At 40.0% G+C, this 18695-nt stretch overlaps 1 protein-coding gene across 10 annotated transcripts in view; it reads right to left on the reverse strand.

Annotated features, from left to right (window-relative positions):
• Positions 1 to 18695, reverse strand: part of RYR2 (ryanodine receptor 2) — a 373600-nt gene that overhangs the window by 222675 nt on the left and 132230 nt on the right. For 9 of the 10 annotated variants that reach the window (XM_044419812.1, XM_044419847.1, XM_044419795.1 and 6 more), the window contains 5 exons: positions 18308 to 18382; positions 15278 to 15356; positions 14719 to 14831; positions 8314 to 8413; positions 4493 to 4589 (listed from right to left, as the gene is read on the reverse strand). In XM_044419812.1, the coding sequence (XP_044275747.1) occupies positions 4493 to 4589; positions 8314 to 8413; positions 14719 to 14831; positions 15278 to 15356; positions 18308 to 18382 (464 nt within the window). Of the gene's footprint in view, positions 1 to 4182; positions 4300 to 4492; positions 4590 to 8313; positions 8414 to 14718; positions 14832 to 15277; positions 15357 to 18307; positions 18383 to 18695 lie in introns of those variants that run through there. The other variant, XM_044419830.1, reaches the window with a different exon arrangement.

Raw genomic sequence — 18695 nt, forward strand, 5'->3', positions numbered from 1 at the left:
GATGCAAATTGGGAAGCTGAAAATCTCTTGCCAATGGCTAAACCTAAATAAAGAAAGCAGACCACTGAATATTTTCCATTTAATTATAATAACAAATGGACTGCACAATTTAAAAATAGATATATAACATAACACAACACTATAGTATCACTTGCTAACTTAGTTCCTCTAACACTAACTAGTAATAAGAGACATCACCCTGCCAACAAAAGTGTGTATAGTCAAGGCTATGGTTTTCCCAGTTGCAATGTATGGCTGTGAAAGTTGGACGATAAGGAAAGCTGAGCACTGAAGAATTGAGGCCTTTGAATTGTGGTGCTGGAGAAGACTCCTGCGAGTCCCTTGGACTGCAAGGCGATCAAACCGGTCAGTCCTAGAGGAGATCAACCCTGACTGCTCTTTAGAAGGCCAGATACTGAAGATGAATCTCAAATACTTTGGCCACCTAATGAGAAGGAAGGACTCACTGGAGAAGAGCCTAATCTGGGAACAATTGATGGCAAGAGAAGAAGGGGACAGCAGAGAATGAGGTGGCTAGATGGAGTCATTGAAGCTGTCGGCATAAGCTTGTGGACTCTGGGGGATGGTGGAGGACAGGAAGGCCTGGAGGAATGATGTCCATGGGGTTGCGATGGGTCGGATACAACTTCGCAACTAACAACAAATATCAAAGAATAATGCAAACTTCAAGACAGATTGTTGAACAAGTTTTTATTAATTGATATAGAAGATACCTGAATAAATGGCATCCAAAACTAACACTGTGTATGTAGCCATGTACAAGGGTTCTTCAAAAAGTTTTTGCAATTTTTTTAAACTCTATTAAGAATTTCAAAAACAAATTACATCACTTTTCTACATAGTCACCTTCCTTTGCGACGCATTTTTCCCAGCGTCATACCAACTTTATAATGCCATCAGCAAAAATATATAAAATATTTTTATAAAATATAAAAGTGCAGAAACTTTTTGAAGACCCCTTGTATATACCCACTAAATTTACTGAACTGTTTCAAATTCAACATGCTTCATGATTTTAGACAGAAATGGAACAGCTAGAGTTGTTAAAAATACTATTTGTGTTAAATGGCATCTGTTTCTACTTTATTATTTTATTGAACCATTTGGGAAGAGTTACGTAAAAACAGAGAGCTTGACTGCTTGAATTGTAAATCAAGCTTTTTGAAACTTGCATTTGACAATTTCCCTGTGTCTTGACAATTGCTAAACTTATTATACTACAGTGTTCCAAGGGAAGACATACAACAAAAACCAACAAGGTGCACAATCGCTTAACACAGGGGATGGGGTAAGTAGAACAGGAGTTTTTCATGTAATCTGCAATTAATGAGAAAAGAGGTTTCTTTTACTAATAATTACCGTATGCAGAGAATGGGTGCAGGACTAACTGATGTGTGGAAGTTGGGGCAAATGAACATAATCCCACTCAATAATTGTGTATCCGGTTAACGTTCAGAAGGGAAGTGAAAATGGGGAATAGCTATCTGCAAATCCTTAGAAGTTCTCAATCACCCAGTAACACATTATTTCAGCATCCTGAAATACATTGCACAATAAGGCAATGTTTTGTACATGGTGTTGCAGTTTTACACACGGTAGTCTGCAAGCAGATTCAATGAATTAGTGGGGCTTATTTCAATGTTTGTTATTGTCCTAAGTCTGGGTTACTTAGACATCCTCTAGAGGCCCATAGAATAATTCAGATTCTCAAAGCTATTAACATTTCCATTTTTGATTCCAACTAGTAGATTTCATCAAATACAGAACCAGCAGACCTGACACAAATATCCAAAGGCCACATTCTTAGCATAGTAATTTATTTCATTAAACAACTTTGGAGTACTGGATGGATGAATTATAGATTACTGCCAGAATGTGTTCCCCTCAAACTCTTATGCAAATATGAAAACTATAAGAAAGCATACAGATATAACACTTTGCCTTCAAGTCACTTGAATGGTCATTTTCCTCTTTCCACTGCTGTTCTAAAATGTGTTGTTACATAAAATCATCTCTGACAATTTATTAAGTCTTATGGATGAATGTCCTCCAAAAGTCCTGCTCTTGACAGCCCTGCCCAGCTCTTGAAAACTCGTGTTCTAAAGTAGTACTATGCTATTTTATATTTTCTATTTATTTATTTATATCCTGCCTTTTTCCTACGAAGGGCTTAAGGCAGCTTACATAATTCTCCTCCTCCATCTTATCCCTACAACAACAACCCTGTGAGGTAGGTTGGGCTGAGAGTCTGTGACTGGCCCAAAGTCACCCAGTTGGCTCCCTGGCCGAGTGGGAACTAGAACCCAGATCGCCTGAGTCCCAGTCCCATGCTCTTAACCACTGCACCACACTGGCTCTCACTGGCTTTTCCAAGAAGTTATGTCAGCCATTCAGTTCCAAAACAGATTCAAAGCTATAAAGCAAAAGAAACTTTCAATGACAAGAAGAAACATTTTTGTTCTTCGAGTGTTTTAAAATATATTAATTTCACTCGTTACTTTAAAGGATTGATTTTTCCAGTTCTAAATTTGCTACATTATGATTTAAAGGTTATTCCCCTAATTGTGTTAAAATTTCAAGTTGAGGGCTCTAGGCAACTCAGAAATTATTTTATAAGTAAATATGTTGAAAATACACATTGTATATGGAAAAGTTCACAGGGATTTATTAGTTGTTCAAATTCCTAGTCCTCCTATCCCATATATTTTTCTAGGAAAATAATGATATACCAATATAGATACACACACACACCACCATAACTACTGCAAATCAAATGAAGAAAATAGTCTTATAAAGTATTTTGAGATATGGCCTGCACTAACATGGAGCTTCCACAGATACAGTATATTGCATTCATCAGACAGACATCAGGCATCCCTCTGACCATGATATTTACAGTTGACACATCAGTGGCCCAGTTAAAATGCCACACTTGGCCAGCCTTGGAAATTATAACAAGTCAAAGGAGAATCTGTAGCTGTTTTAAAACATGTCTGTTATATTTTATCTTTACTGTATTAATGGCCTGGACATCTGCATGTGGTTTCTGGCTTGCTTCAAGTAAAAGGGACCTTCTGTCTATGGAAAACAAAACAAAAAATAGCACATGCAACATAGGGAAACTAGGAGCTCAATGAACTTGAATGCGTGTTTGCTTCCTCAAATAGGATAACAGAAGACACATTGAATTATCTTTGGAGAAACAAGCCTCCAGAAGGAACCATTGTCTTGGTACCTTTTAAAAAATATACTACACAATTTAGGATTTGCATATTGTAAATAAGGACAGTCATATTTTTGCCATCATATTTTTTGTTTGTTGGATAATTTGGTTAGCTCTGAAATGGGATGTGTTAAGCCCTGTACTGTTCAGCAAACACATGCAAGTGATCAAAGGGCCTTTTTATTCCCTGAAATCCATGTTCACTTTTCTTGACGAGAAGGCTACTGCTAGTTTTCTTTCCCCATCTTTCTCTTTTTATACCAGCAACTTATCTAGCACAGAACAACTCAGAAACGTACTTAATAATTGCTCCCATTTTACAGGTATGAGACAGATTAGGAGAAATAATGGCTTAGCTGAGCTGGCATTTAAAGATTCAGTCCATCTAATTCAGTATTTTTGTCACTCAGCTTTGCTATTTTAGAAATGTAACCTGAATGTCAAGGCAGAGGTAATATATTATCACTGTTTCTCATAAGAAATATTTTCCCCTTGGCATCTCTGCTCGAGTTCAAAACACAGTGACATGTAATCATTATTCTCCCTCCAGGTTCCATATAAATTGACAGAGTGGCTGTAAGATTATTCTCCATCTCTCTTCCTTCTGCATTACCAATCCCTGAGGCAACCCCCAGGTACTGTGGGCAACAGGAAAATGGTAAGATTTCAAAATGTTACATCCATTGTCAATGCTTCAGTAAATGGTAGTATCAAATGCACGGATTCCAGAAGCCTTGAGCTAAGGCAAACTTGATTCATCTCAACAGAGACCCTTCCTGTGGGATAACTGGAGGATTAGACACAATTTCTAAGAATGTCTTAGTCTTGCTGGTTGGATAGTCACAACTATCAGTTAATGATTCACTGCGAGGAAAGGTTTTAAAATGGGATTATGTGCCTTGCCCCAACATTCACACATCAACTAGCCATGCACTCACCTCTGTGTGTCCTGCACAACATAATCAGTTGCAGATCTTCATGGACAACAGACTGCATGCAAAATTCCTGGTCTGCCCACTTCATCTTCTATTTTAAGGGAATGCAAAATCTGTTGGTTCATGCTTTATGTCTTTCCATATAGCACTGAGGTATAATGAAGCTAGCAACTGGCAAGATATGGGGGAATTGGGATGGGATCTAAAGTTCTGTAAAATACAAAACCGCTTTTGATGAGACACTTGTCTACTTTGAGTGAACTCTCTCAATTGTTTTCCTGCAAAATGTTTACCTTATCCTGTAAATGCTTACCTTCTCTGCTCTTCTCCATGTTCTCCTGAAGGAACAGTTAGGCATTCATCCATGTGTCCATGTAATAACCTCAGCACATCACCTCCTATGAGATAGCCTATTATGAAGAGAAAACGTAAATTCAGGAGTAATTCAGATTCAGTATCTATTGACAGATTAACATTCAGCCATCTAATAAAGCATCCTGATGGTGCACTCATATTGATTCTGACATTTTCTCAGGAATTTGGAAGGGCTAAAACAACTGCATAGCAAGCTAGTACAGTAGAAATGCATTCTCTGAGATACTGATGCTTCACCCAGCTTCATTAACATTACAGAAAGCAAAAATTAAAAAAGAAAACTTGTCCCAACTTGGAGTGGAAAGCCATTATCCAAATGTGTCATTATCCTCTGCTAAGTTAGAAAAGCTGTTTTCTTTCAATGAAACTACTTACTACCAGATCACAAGGCTAATTTTTGGCACAATAAAGGCAAGTGGGTAAAAGGGGGGTGATGAATTTGGCATCTGATTTTTCTAGAGTTCTATTCGCAAATTATTCATCATATTGTTGAAAAGCAGGTTGCTTACCTGTAACTGATGTTCTTCGAGTGGCCATCTGTGCAGTCACACATATGGGTGCTGCGCCTGCACAGTGCCTTTGGCCGGAAGATTACAAGCTAACGGTTTTTGGCGGGAAAGCTCCGCTCCCCCTCCTTCATCGCCTATAAAGAGCGAAGCGGCCGCCATTTTGTTCAGTCTTTGACGACCGAACGTACGCCCCCATGTGGAAAAAATATCCCTACTGTAAACGATGTCGGTACCAAGAAAAAATTGAAACGTTCGGTACCAACAAAAATGCCCACTCACCGACGTCAAGCGGGGCCGGCGGGTGGGTTGTGTGACTGCACAGATGGCCACTCGAGCAACCTGCTTTTCTTCATCGTGGCCTCTGTACATCACACATATGGGTAGATTAACAAGCTTACCATAAAGGAGGAGGGGAGGTGTCCTCAATGAAGAATAAACAAAAGCATTGCTCTGCCAAAGGAGCAATCCTGCCGAGCCCGAACATCTAGACGATAATGTCTGGCAAAAGTACAAGGGTTCACCCAAGTAGCAGCTCGGCATACATCATCAAGCGGGACCCCCGATGCAAAGGCGGATGAGGTCGCAACAGCCCTAGTTGAATGGCCTCAAGGGGCTGTAGGCAAATCAATTTTAGCCAGTTGATAGAATAAGGTTATACTATGGACTATCCACTTGGAAAGTCTCTGCACAGTGACTGGATCACCCTGATCCCTGATGGAGTATTTAACGAATAGTTTATTTGAACGTCGAATAGATTCAGTCCTCGTTCTGTAGAAGGCTAAGCAGCGCCGAACATCAAGTGAGTGCAAGGATCTCTCTAATGGAGTTGACGGTGATAGAAAAAAGGCAGGTAAAATAATATCCTGTCCCATATGAAAAGGCGTGGTCACCTTAGGAAGAAAAGAGGGGTCAAGGCGCAAAACGACCTTTTCTCTATGAAAATTCAGGTAAGGCGGGTCTATGCGGAGAGCGCAAAGCTCACTGGCCCTTCGGGCTGAGGTGACCGCCACAAGAAACGCTGTCTTCCAGGAAACCAGACGCAAATCTACCGTTGCCAATGGTTCGAAAGGAGCTCTCATAAGCACTTGCAGAACAACAGGTAGGCACTACTGGTCTGATTGATGGATTTATATTATGCAGTCCCTTAAGAAATCTCTTAACAACAGGTTGAGAGAAGATAGGTGATCCGTCAACTAAGCCACAATGGTAGGCTATTGCTGCCGTATACACTTTAATCGAAGACCGCTTTAATCCGGAATGGTGCAGTTCTAATAGGAACTGAAGAATTTGATGTAAATGGAGAGATCGAACGAGACTCGGCAAAGGTAGAGAATCGTCTCCATTTAGCTGCGTAAGATTTGGATTCGTACCTCTAGGAAGTGGGTTGAGGGTGAGAGGGCAAGTCCCAAGTTTGCGTCATCGCTTGCCTTAAGGTGGTTATCAGCGGCAGGACGACCAATGTAGACTGCTCCCCATGGACAACATCGTAGAACTTGTCCATAGTTGGTCCCGGACGCTGGATGGCGTTGATATCGAGGGACTGGACAAGCCAGGACATCAGCTCCACGAAGGAGACGTGAGATTCGTCCGGTGACGCAGGGCCCTGCAAGGTCACAGTGACGTCAGGGGAGGTTGAATCGACCTCCGAATTGTTGGAGTCGGCGCCATAATATGGGGGAGCCGATGACGAGGACTCTGCTGGGAAGAAGGAGCGGCTACTTCCATCCCAAGGAGGTATCGGAGATGCACGCCTCGGGTCCGAAGACTGCGGTCGGTCATGGGACAGCGGAGAAGATCGACCTCTAGGAGCAGGATACTATCCGACGGAGAGCGGGTCGCCCCAAGTGTGATAGTAGGGACGACGCCATTCCTCCGAACGCTGCTCCATGGAGTGGCTCCTCCGGCTCCTAGGCTGGGACATCTGCACATCCACCTCCATAGTGGCCACGGGCATAGGTGAAGGCGACTGAGTCCTAGGGGGGGAGTCTTGAATTTCCCCATCAGAAATCGAGCCTCTTTGAAGAGTTGGAAGAGGCCCAGTGGAAAGGTCAGCCACACGGCGCGGGGACCCTTGAAGGGTAACCCGCATAGCCTCCTGAAGCACCGGGTCGGGTGGAGTCGGTACAGTAAGTGCCGCCGGTACCGAGGAGGCCGTCGAATCCGAGTCCCGGTGTCGAGGGCGCTCTGAATCCTTCGATTTCTTGGAAGACTTCAAAACTTTCTCCTTTCTGGCCTTCTTATGGCCTGCCGACTTGTCGGGTTCGGCATGCTTTCGCTTCTCGTGCTTCTTCTTGAGAGAAGCAGAGGGAGCCACCGTAGAAGACGCGCCTTCGTCCGAAGGGCGTGAAGGTGGGGCCACTGAAGCAGAGCCAGGCTTTGGAGCAGCAACCATTGGATCGGACTGCATGAGAGCCCGATCCCAGAGGAGCCTCCAGAGGCGATTCTCACAGTTCTTCCTGGCCTGCTTAGAGAAGGCCAGGCAGTGAGAGCACTTATCAGTCCTATGCCCCTCACCCAAGCAGAGGAGGCATAGGTCATGCGGGTCGGTTGGTGACATTTTTGACCCACACTCCGCGCATTTGCAGAAAGCTGCTCACTGCACCATCACAGGAAAGGGAAAAAAGAGAGATAGTGCAGAGGGTAAGTATGTGTGTGTGTGTGTGTGTGTATATATATATTTTGATAGATCGAAAGAAAGGTAGAACAATAGAGAAACTTACAAGAATTATATGAAGTAGAGGAACAAGAAGAACAAGAAGAAAATACCGGGGCTATAACAACTGGGAGAACAATTGAGAAGAAAAGAGGCTATACAAGCAACAGTCAGAGCAATAGCAAAAGCGGCACGAGGCACAGCGAATGGCGGTCGCAAAGACTGAACAAAATGGTGGACGCTCCGCTCTTTATAGGCCATGGGTAGGGGGAGCAGAGCTTTCCCACCAAAAACCGTTAGCTTGTAATCTTCCGGCCAAAGGCACTGCGCAGGCACAGCACCCATGTGTGATGCACAGAGGCCACGATGAAGAATGTCTGTTTTGCCTTCCTTATTCATTATATCCATGTTATAAAATTGCCTCCAAAAGAGTATCAATAAGGCTAATTTTATGGTATGTGCATCTGTCTTGCTTTTGTCTTATCTCTATGTAGAATGAGAGTCTTAGAAATAGTTATTTAATATTACTGTTGTTTGCAAGCTAAAATAACAACAATTGCAAACTGAACTAATTGATAGTACAACCACTGGTGTTACCTTGAGCTACTTCACTTCCAGAACTGATTGGGGCAACACTCCAAAGTGTTTGCTGGAAAGCTGCATCAACACGCAAGCTGCCATTGCCATAAGATAAATGCTGCAATTATTGAAGACAGAGAAAGCTCACAATTAGAGTATAGTACAAGAATATAATCTGTATTTATATTTAGTACCCATTTTCTGTAATCTCTGCAATAGTTAACAAAACATGGGTGTTTTCACACTTAATACTTTGCTGTCTGACCTATCAGTCAATCAAGGTCCTGTCCACCATTCACATTCCCATTTCCCAGTTAGTGCTCACCACTTAGAATCATAGTCACTGATTCAAGAACCATGCATCAGAAGAAAACCAATTCAAAAAAGGCAGTGCAGATGATTAAGTGAGTCAGACTTATTTCAAAGTTGTTTCTATTTGAATTATGTGGCAAGAGTCTTCCAAATACCCTTGCCTACTGCAATAATATAGAATAAGTCACTCTCCACTATGAAACTGGGAAAAGAGAAATCATTATCAGTACGGAACAGCTACTATGAAATAGTTTCAAATGTGATTTAGAACTTTACATACACAATGAAGCACAAGTACCCTGGACAGATGCTCTGAAAATTAAACATTTTCTATAACCTCCAAACATGTAAGTAACATCAATTGTGTTAATATCATGCCTGGATGTAGACAGTCTCAAGAAATCTAATAGTCGTATAAACCAAACAATCATGCATTTACTAAAAATAAGGAATTGGCTTCAGTTTCTTGTATAAATCATTTCCCTAGTGTAATATGCTGAAAAAAGATCTTTTAACATAACAGTTTTGTTTGACTGAATCTTTATAAAGTTGTCCTTAACATCATTTTCAAACTTAGGACCCACAGTTTTTTCAGGAAGGCATCCTAAAAAAAAATCTCTGGTTCTTTGGATTTGTTTATTAAAGGATTTCCCCCAATAGTTTCATCCTCTCTTTTTTCCAGCTAGAGGAATAGGAGATTTTGAGCAAGTTCCTCCATGCTTGTTCACATAGGCTTTGTACAAAACATTGGCTATCTAGTAATATGCCTGTCCTCACTGAAGTTCTTTAGGTCTAGGCAGATAACTCTTATCTTGAGCTGGCTGATATTAATGTTACTTTTGACTCCAGAACTCCTCCAACCCACAAGTGGTGGCATCCATGTTTATACTGGAACTTCTCCCTGGAACTTCTAGATCACTCTTGCATAGAATCTTCTCTGGTCCAGTCCTTGATGTACTTGATTCCAGAACGTTGGCTTGGTCGATGCACAGATCTTTTAAGATGAAAGGTCTACTGTGGTTTAGATTTTCAATATACTTTCTTTGAAAGAAGCACCTTTACTTTTTCCTTGTTTTCCAGCAAAATCTTGTTGAGTAGTACACCCAAAAGTCAAACACATTGGCTTGGGTGCAAACTGGATCCACCTTCAAGGAAAAGTAAACAAGCAGGGACATGGTATAGGAGATTTTCTTCAACCCAACTTTAATGGGTTTGAGGATTGAATCCAAGCCTGCTGATTCCTCTATCCCCAAATAAGTCACCCTCCTGAAAAAGGAAGTAGGCACCAATGCACTGCAAGTGTCAGCCAATGCCTCAAATCCAATGCAAAGAGACACTTCTACTTGCTTACTGCAAGGTTCTTTAGGCCTGCTTTCCCCATTCAGGCCCATTTGGGAGGCAGTGCTACTTAGGGTGTCAGTGCTGCAGTAGGTCCACAGGAACTTTCAGCTAATTCTTAATCTTGCTTTGCAATAAGTACAGTTTAGTAGCTGATTTATGGGACGCTTATCTTTCCTTGGTTACACCCATTTTGCCTCAAGGGCTTGGGGAGGGAACTATGTTTATGGAATCTGAGGTGGGAAGGATCTAGAGGATCGTGTAGATAGGTTGGAAGATCTGAAATCTACGTAAGACTTCCTCACCCTCTTTCTTTCCATTTTCCTTGCATCTAGAAGAGCTTCTGGACCCATGGCTGTTCCTCTTCTTTCCCTGTGTACCTTTTTCAAGGGGATGGAGATTATTCCTTCCCTTGACTGGCTATTTCTTGAAAAAATATGTTTCACCCAAAAAATTGCACCTCCTTCCAAAACAGTTTCATGGTAGAGGACTGCAATACTGCACTCACCTCACTATAGCATTCCATGTTGTTTGGCACCAAGAAGCTGTCTACTTGGTCTCTCTACATTCTCCAGGAAAGGACCACCCACCCACCCCATCTGAATGGGAAGGAAATTGGAACTGAAGGTGGTGGCAGTAACCTGTGACCCTTTGGAACAGGAAGGGATCTCATATCATTGGTGTCTTCCAGACTCATCATGCCTAATGCCAAATGAAGGGCACACTAGCTGCTTTGCTAATGCCGCCACATCTCATTCTTATTCCCACTGACAAACTATCCACACCTTAGTGGAGCAATTTTGCCTGTGTCTAGGCCTCCACAAAAAAATATAGAAGTTAGACTCTTCCCCCTTCTGACTTGTTTCTCCCTGTGCAAGCTACTGCTAGAAGGGAGAAGCAGGTAGGAATGCTGAGAAAAGAAAACAATCAAGATTAAGAGACAAGGTGAGAGAAGAATATAGGGAGAGAAAGAGATTTTCTACACAGGCAAACAAATGTAAAATTAAGATGTAGTTCCAGCCCAAAACAAAGCTCCAGCCCAACTCATCCACTTTACTTGCTGGGCAAAACCAGGCTGAGATACAGTTTCCTAGTCTCCCCCTCCCACTGACTGGCTGGGAAATACTGATAGTTGTATTATATTATTTTTCCTATCTCAATGTGTACAGGATTAAATCCTACATCATTCTTTCTCTACAAACTATAAAGCTTACTCCATGCATTACTTCCAGTTGGTTGCCAATATTTTCTCACATAGCCTGATTTAACAAAAGATGGCCCGAAGAGAAACAAATATAAGGAAAGAACTATGCACAGTTGACAGTTGCCCACATCCTCACCTACTGAAGAACATTCATTACCAAAAATAATAAAATAAAATAAAATCCTTGAGATCCCACAAAGCCATGTCTCTATGCATTTTCATTACTATTAAGACAGTCAGTGGCTTCCAGAAACTGGAATTTTGCAGTAAATCAGCATTTTCAGTGCTACTGAGTGACAAGAGCTGACTCTTCCCCATTTTTATCCCCAGGAACATAGTCAAACCAAGGCAGAACCCATACAATTCACCTACAAGTCATATGTTCCTATTATGGTCCCTTTGCAAACATTTAATAGAAAATTAATTAACATTCCTGTTAGATATTTGTGTGCACAGACAAAACTGAAGAACACATATTTGGTTGCTACAGGCAGCTTTACAAATAACACATGTCATTTTAACATTCAGAACAATGGTAATGGACAACTGCATAACTTTCATATGCAATACGATTGGTTGTAAGACACAGCAAGTGTAGCAACTCAATTATGGCTAACCACATGGAAGTTTCTAATATTTTATTAAAAAGTGTATGAATCTGCTATCAAAGAACCAATAGGGAGGTCTCCTGGTTTTGGTTTTTGTTTGTTTGTCTGTTGATTTGCTTGTTTTACTTTAATTGTTGATTAGGCTTTTATATCCCTTGCATTAGCATAGGGTAAGGGTCTGAATAGCTCTAGTGAGTCTATGGGGAAGGGTATAGAAATCCAGAGAAGCAATTGTCAAAAGTTAAGGAGCGACAGGCAGATGGCCAGGAAGACCATTCTTTTCTCTTCATTTGGTTTCCTTGTGCTATTAGTTCAGTGCATCTAAACTGCATGGGATGAGGGTCTTTTAGCTCATAATATTCTGTGGTGGCAGTGGTGGACAGGAAAACGCAATGGAAAGAGTTGACAGAGTAGATTTTCCTGTTTGCTTTTGTTTCTCTCTTCCTCTTTCTGTCAAGCTGTATAAACTTAAGAATTCTTTTTTCTGGTAACGCACAGTTGCTTTGCCACAATCTTTACTAAGTAGATGGTCAATTTCTGCCACCCTTCCACATACAAAATCCCACATTGGAAATTCTGGTACTACATTTAGAGACCAGCATACTTTGGGAGATGGGTTGTTCTTTTTACAGTATGCAGCTTTTAAAGAAATTATGTTGAGTACACAGGCTGATAAATCCTGGATTCCATAATATATCAGAATATGCAAGCTAAAAGATATGATTTTCACAAAGGAAAAAAGTGATTTAGGAAATAAGGGATTACCAACACCCAGAGAAACATGTCTACCAAATCATTGCAAATGGACTAGCAGAGATCTAAAACACTAGCCAAATGGAAAAACTGGAAGTGTAGATTCTTAGTTTTTTAAAAAATATATGTATCACATATCCTTTCCAACTTTTGCTCAAACCATTATTTTTTCTTATTTCTTATTTGTTAATTTCCAGTGTCTACAACCCATCCAAATATATTTTACCTATGGAAGAAACAAAAAATTAAAAACAATAGCTAAAATATCAACAGTATTTTAAAATTATTAACACAGAAAACAGTAACATCAACAAATGATAATAGCACCATGCATTAAAATGCTAGCTGCAAAAGTAAAGTCTTTTGTGTTCACCAAAAGGTAAACAGCAATTGGGCCAGGCAACTTTATTTGGTAAGATGTGTCATTGTTTGGGTACCGCCATTGAAAAGGTCCTGTCCCTCATGTTCATCCACTATACCACAGATGGCACAGAGAATACAGGAAAGGGCCTTAGTAGATGATTTCAAAAGTTTTGCAGATTCATAAGAGAAGAGATAATTCTTAAGATACTCAGATCCCAGGCAACTTAAGGCTTTCACGGTCACTAACAACACACTGAACAGAGACATTTGGAGTCAAACTGGTAGCCAGCACATATGACACAGCACTGGAATCTTGTGCACTAATGTGTTTCACCCAATAAAGCAGCTACACTAAGAACCAACTGACACTTCCAAAACAGTCTTCAAAGGAAGCCCCACACAGAGCACAGGGTAAAATGCAGTCTCAAAGTGATCAAGGTATGAGTGACTGGAACTCCAGCCAGCTCCTCAAGGAAGAGGCTTTACCATTCACTTGTGAAAAGAGAAAACAATGGTTTTGCTCATCATTGTGAAATGATGCAAAACTGTCAAGAAGAAGAATGCATCCCACCACCTAGGCAGCTATATCAATGGTCCCTGCTTCATACAGTTGCACCTAGATGAAACAAGATCTGGATGCATATATACTGTAGATAGATGAGCATCATATTGAGGGTAAAGCTAAAGGTAAAATAAAGAGAAAGATAACATCCACAACTAGATTGTTTAGATTATTGTAAAATGTCTTGAGATTTTCTGTGAAAATCATTATTTCAGGTATAGATTTTTTTTAAATACATGAAAATAAATACAGATATTTGATGTGCATCCAAATATGCAAATCCAAATGAAGCCTTCATTAATTGACATTTACTCAGGTTAATGGAATGTCATTCTCACAATTTGCCCCAGCTAATAATGCATCACTGTGTGAAACTAGAGATGATTTGCAGCATCTTGCTGCACTGTCTTGGCAAAAAATGAAATTGCCAATCCGGTATGGCAGGAGAAGGAGTGAAAGACCACATGTTCTTTTGTTTTTACAACACTTGAAAGTTGAGACATTGTGTATAAAAATGAATTAAAATGTAGAAGAATGTTATCTATTTTATTTAGTTAATATAATTTATTCAGATATGAGACTTCAAGCATCAGAGCATTTAACAATATAAACAAAATATAATAAAAATGACAGATGTGCAAAAACAAAACAGAGACAATTCTTTAAAATAACAACAAGAAGATTGCCCAGAATTGAAGTACTAAAATTGGTAACAGTGGCATTTTTCCTCTTTCAGAAATGGGTATTTCAGGCAACAGAGGAAGTAATAGGAAAATTGGTAAGGTGAAGCTTTCTTGATAGTGAAAAGTACATGCCAGGCTTCTTCCAGAAATTGAAGAAAATATGGCTTGCTGCATTGTATCACTCTGTGAAGTAGTATTTCACCTCTCCCCTGCAACTCACTGTGGATCCCACAAAGCTCTTCCAAATGGCTTGGGAATACTCCTGAACAGATTTTGATACTGTGGGAGGGGAGCTAAAGAAGGAAAAACAGGCCAATGGTGCAAGTTCAATCACATAATGCTGGATTTAACCCATAAGTTTCATCAATAACTAAGGTCAATTTTCATAAATCTTTTCATGAAGAATGTACCTGGATATATACAGAACGTTAGGTAAAATTAAGAAACATTTTCAGTTGGATTTCTACTGGGCCTCATTTCAGTCTCTTTAGAAAAGGTGGGACTGTACACATTAAGGCTAAATAGTACAAAAATCAAATTTCATATTTTTAAAATCTGTATAAAGTACTATGTGATTATATTCCATCCTTCATTACTTACCAAGTATCTTTCTGAAGAAACACTGACAAGGATTAGATCATCCCCAACACGTACTTTTTCTCCTTCTGAACGTTGCTTAGAAGCAGGATGTATGGTCCACCAGCAGGCTTCACCTTTATTACCAGAAATTGCAGAAAAGACTGGTATGAGAATGAAAGCCACCTTGATATGTCTTATTTCTACAGTTCCATCTAATTAATGCTTTGGATACAGCTAATCTTGGTTTTGACATACTTGGATGTAAAATGAACAAGTAATTACATATCTTTACAAAAACAATTTTATTTTAGTAGCAAAAAAACCCTGCCCCAATGTATAGATTTGAAAGCAATTTCCAACAATAAATAACCTGTATTGTTTGCAAGTTCGCATTCATATTTTCTAACAGGAAAGGAATAAGGCACTGCTAAATTAAAAATGAAACATGAAGTGTTATAAACTCTTACCATACACACGTAAGTCTATTAATGAGTACAATAATTATGCTAGTCTCCCCTAGAAATCTAAGGCAAGCTTGTTGCCCTAAACTGCACAGTTTTTCACAAATATGTCTATTTACCTGTGGTGTCTTCTTGCAAGCCCACATCAAATGCCAGTTTGTCCATGGATGTTCGTGAGGTGGAAAGGCAACACAAATACTAAAATTGCAGGGGAGCAGGGGAGGAAAGAAATGTTTTAGGTTTTTGTGTCACCGTTTTCAGTCTGGACATAGAATTGGTTTGCTATCAGTTAACAATATAATAATTTTAGAAGAAAATGTCAATAATTCCTTTCATAGTACCTGTTTATTAAATAAAGTAAGACGCAAAGGGTTTAACCAGCATGGCTTCCACAAGAAGTCTTGTCTCACTAACCTATTGGAGTTCTTTGAGAGTTTCAATAAGTACATAAACAAAGGCTATCCAGCAGACACTGTTTACCTGGACTTCAAAGTCTCTTACCAAAAGCTCCTGAGCAAACTTAGCAGTCATGGAATAAGGGGGGGGGGGTCGTCCTCTTACAGTTCATCAACTGGTTAAAGGAGAGCAGACAGAGAGTGGGAATAAATGGCAACTTCTTCCAATCGAGAGATGTAACTGGTGGAGTCCTGCAGGGTTCAATTTTAGAACCAATGCTTTTCAACCTATTCATAAATGATCTGGAATTAGAAGTGGCCAGATTTGGTGATGACAAACTAATTAGGATGTTTAAAACCATAAGGGACTCTGAGGAGCTCCAAAGGGATCTCTCCAAGCTGGGAGAATGAGCAGTTCTATGTAAGCAAGTACAAAGTAATGCACACTGAGGCAAATCATCCCAACTTCAAATATACACCGATAGCAGTGACTGAGCAAGAAAGGGAACTTGGTGTAGTGGTGAGCAGTTTACTGAAAATGTCCGACCACTCCACAGCTGCTATGAAAAAGGCAAAGTCCATGCTAGGCATAATTAGGAATAGAAAAGAATATAGAACTGCCAAGATCATACTCCCTTAATTTTTATTTAAAAGATCTTACTCCCATTGGTACAACCACACTGAGGATACTGTGGACATCCCACCTGAATAAGGGCGTTACTGAGTTAGAAAAAATACAGAGAAGGGCAACAAAAATGATCAGTGGGTCAGAGCAACTACCCTATGAGCAGCAGCTACAACTGGGACTGTTCAAGCTTAGAAAAAAGGGGAGTAAGAAGAAACATGGTAGAGGTTTTAAAAATAATGCATGGTGTGGAGATAATGGAGAGGAGACATTTTTTTCTTCCTCTCCCATATCACTTGAATCTGGGGTCATTCCATGAAGCTGACTGATGGAAGGTATAGGACAGACAAGTACTTTTCCATACAATATACAGATGAATTAAGATATTCACTGCCATATGAAGTGCTGATGGCCAGCAATTTGGACGACTTTAAAAGGGGATTGGACAGATTCATGGAAGAAGAGGCTATCAGTGGCTACTAGCCCTGCTGGCTGTGTGCTACCACCTTCATCAGAGGTGGTATACCTGCATTACACCATTTCCTGAGGAGCTTGGACAGGGAGAGGTCATGAACACAACCTGCTCAAGTGATCCTATGGACAGCTCATTTGCCACTGTGTGTATGGAGTGCTGGACTAGATAGTCTGATCCAGCATGACTCTTCTTGCATTCTTGTGTTGCTCTAGTTCTTAGCATTCTTTAATAAAATGCCCAACTTTCTTAACATCATCTTCTCACATTACAAAAAGAGAGGCAGAGTTTGGTAATACAGGAAACGGACCTTGGGCTGTCTAAACCTGAAAAGTATGGAGACCAGGCAAAGATGTAATAGCAAAATACAAGGGAATGTATCCAGTGCTGCCCATGAGGATCCACTGGTACAACAGAAATGTGGAAATGAACAAAAACAGTCACTTCCAGAACAGGAAGTTCAGCAGAGCCTTCTGCACATTCTGCTAAGTAGTTCCATTTGGGAAAAGAGCTTATTTATTTATTATATTTTTATCCTGCCTTTTTCTTGAAAAAATTCAGGGCAGCTTTCATAATACACCTTCCTGTTGCATCCTCATAATAACCCTCTGAGGTAAATAGGTTAGGCTGAAAGTCAGTGCCTGTGAGGTTCACAGTTTAGTGAGCACTAGAACCCATTTCTCTCAATTGCCAGTCCAGCACTCTAACCAGCTGCACCATGCTGACTCTCTACTTGAGTCATTTTTGGTTGCTTTAGGAAATTTCCTGTTGGTCCAGCAGTGGACCCTACTGGCTCATGGACAGCATTAGATTCTACTCAATATGATTAGAAATGGAGATCTCACCCATCTCTCCTCAAATCTCTACAGCTGAGTAGAGACTAGCAATATGGTGGAGATATTTAAACAAATAAATTGTGAACATTTTCGGTGCCAGGTCAAAACCTTTTTAATTGTTATTTTAAAAACTAGTATTTTAATGGTTCAGCACTCACTTTTTATTTAACTTATTTAATTTATATTTCCTGGTTATTTGTTATTTATTATATTGATATGGTTGTTTTATTGTGTTTTTGTTTTAATAATTGTAAGCCATCCTGAGATGCCATGCATAAGGGATGGCATATAAAAGTTTTAAATAAATAAATAAAATACATTTTGGAGACAGTCTGCTTAGTATAATATGGACACAAAAATGCTATCAAATGAAGTAACTGAAAAGTAGACACAGGTGGTTGTGCAGAGAAAAGCAATTCACACCAGCTACACAATACATGGGTGAAGAATAAGAATACCTTATCCAGTATTAGTTATAGAGGAATACAGACAGGAGACTGCTTTTGCACTCATGTCCTACTTTGTGTTTCCCAGACTCATCACTGTGTGAACAGAATGCAAAACTAGATGCACCCTTCGTCTGAGCCAGCATTTCTCTCCTTATCTTCCTTAATAAGTTATAGAATAAGGAGCAACTGTGATCAGAGCTGAATGCAAATCACTAAGAATCCAAAATTAATTTGCACACATGATTGCTCTGCAAAGGAACTGCCACAATGGCAGTGCTACTTTCTCATCAGCACACATGGATTGTAACTTTCTAATAAATCAAAACAAAAGCCATCTATACATATCACCATCATACATAAATTCATACATACCATACCACTGTAAGAATGGCGCAGCAATATTGCATGTCCATACAGGAGTGTTCGATGGCCACCACCTTGAGCAGTCTGTGTGAATTAAGAGATTGATTAGCCCACTGACGCAGAATTGTTTCTAAGTTAAAAAAAAAAACTAAAAAACTGAGAATGTTTTCAAAACATGTCCAAATATGACTTGTAAAATAAGTAAAAACTTTAAAGTTTCCAATATGAGTTTTTCCTAGATTTAGATTCAAGGTACTCCAAAATACAAATACTTCATAGATTCATAAAATGGTAGAGCCAGAAGGGGCCAAGAAGGCCATCGAGTCCAATTTCCTACTGGTGCAGGACACGAAGTCATACCATCCCACTCAGATGACAGTCCAGCTTTGCCTTGAAG

The sequence above is a fragment of the Varanus komodoensis genome, unplaced genomic scaffold (assembly GCF_004798865.1).
Source record: "Varanus komodoensis strain SLA01 unplaced genomic scaffold, ASM479886v1 scaffold1, whole genome shotgun sequence".
Taxonomy (NCBI): Eukaryota; Metazoa; Chordata; class Lepidosauria; order Squamata; family Varanidae; genus Varanus; species Varanus komodoensis.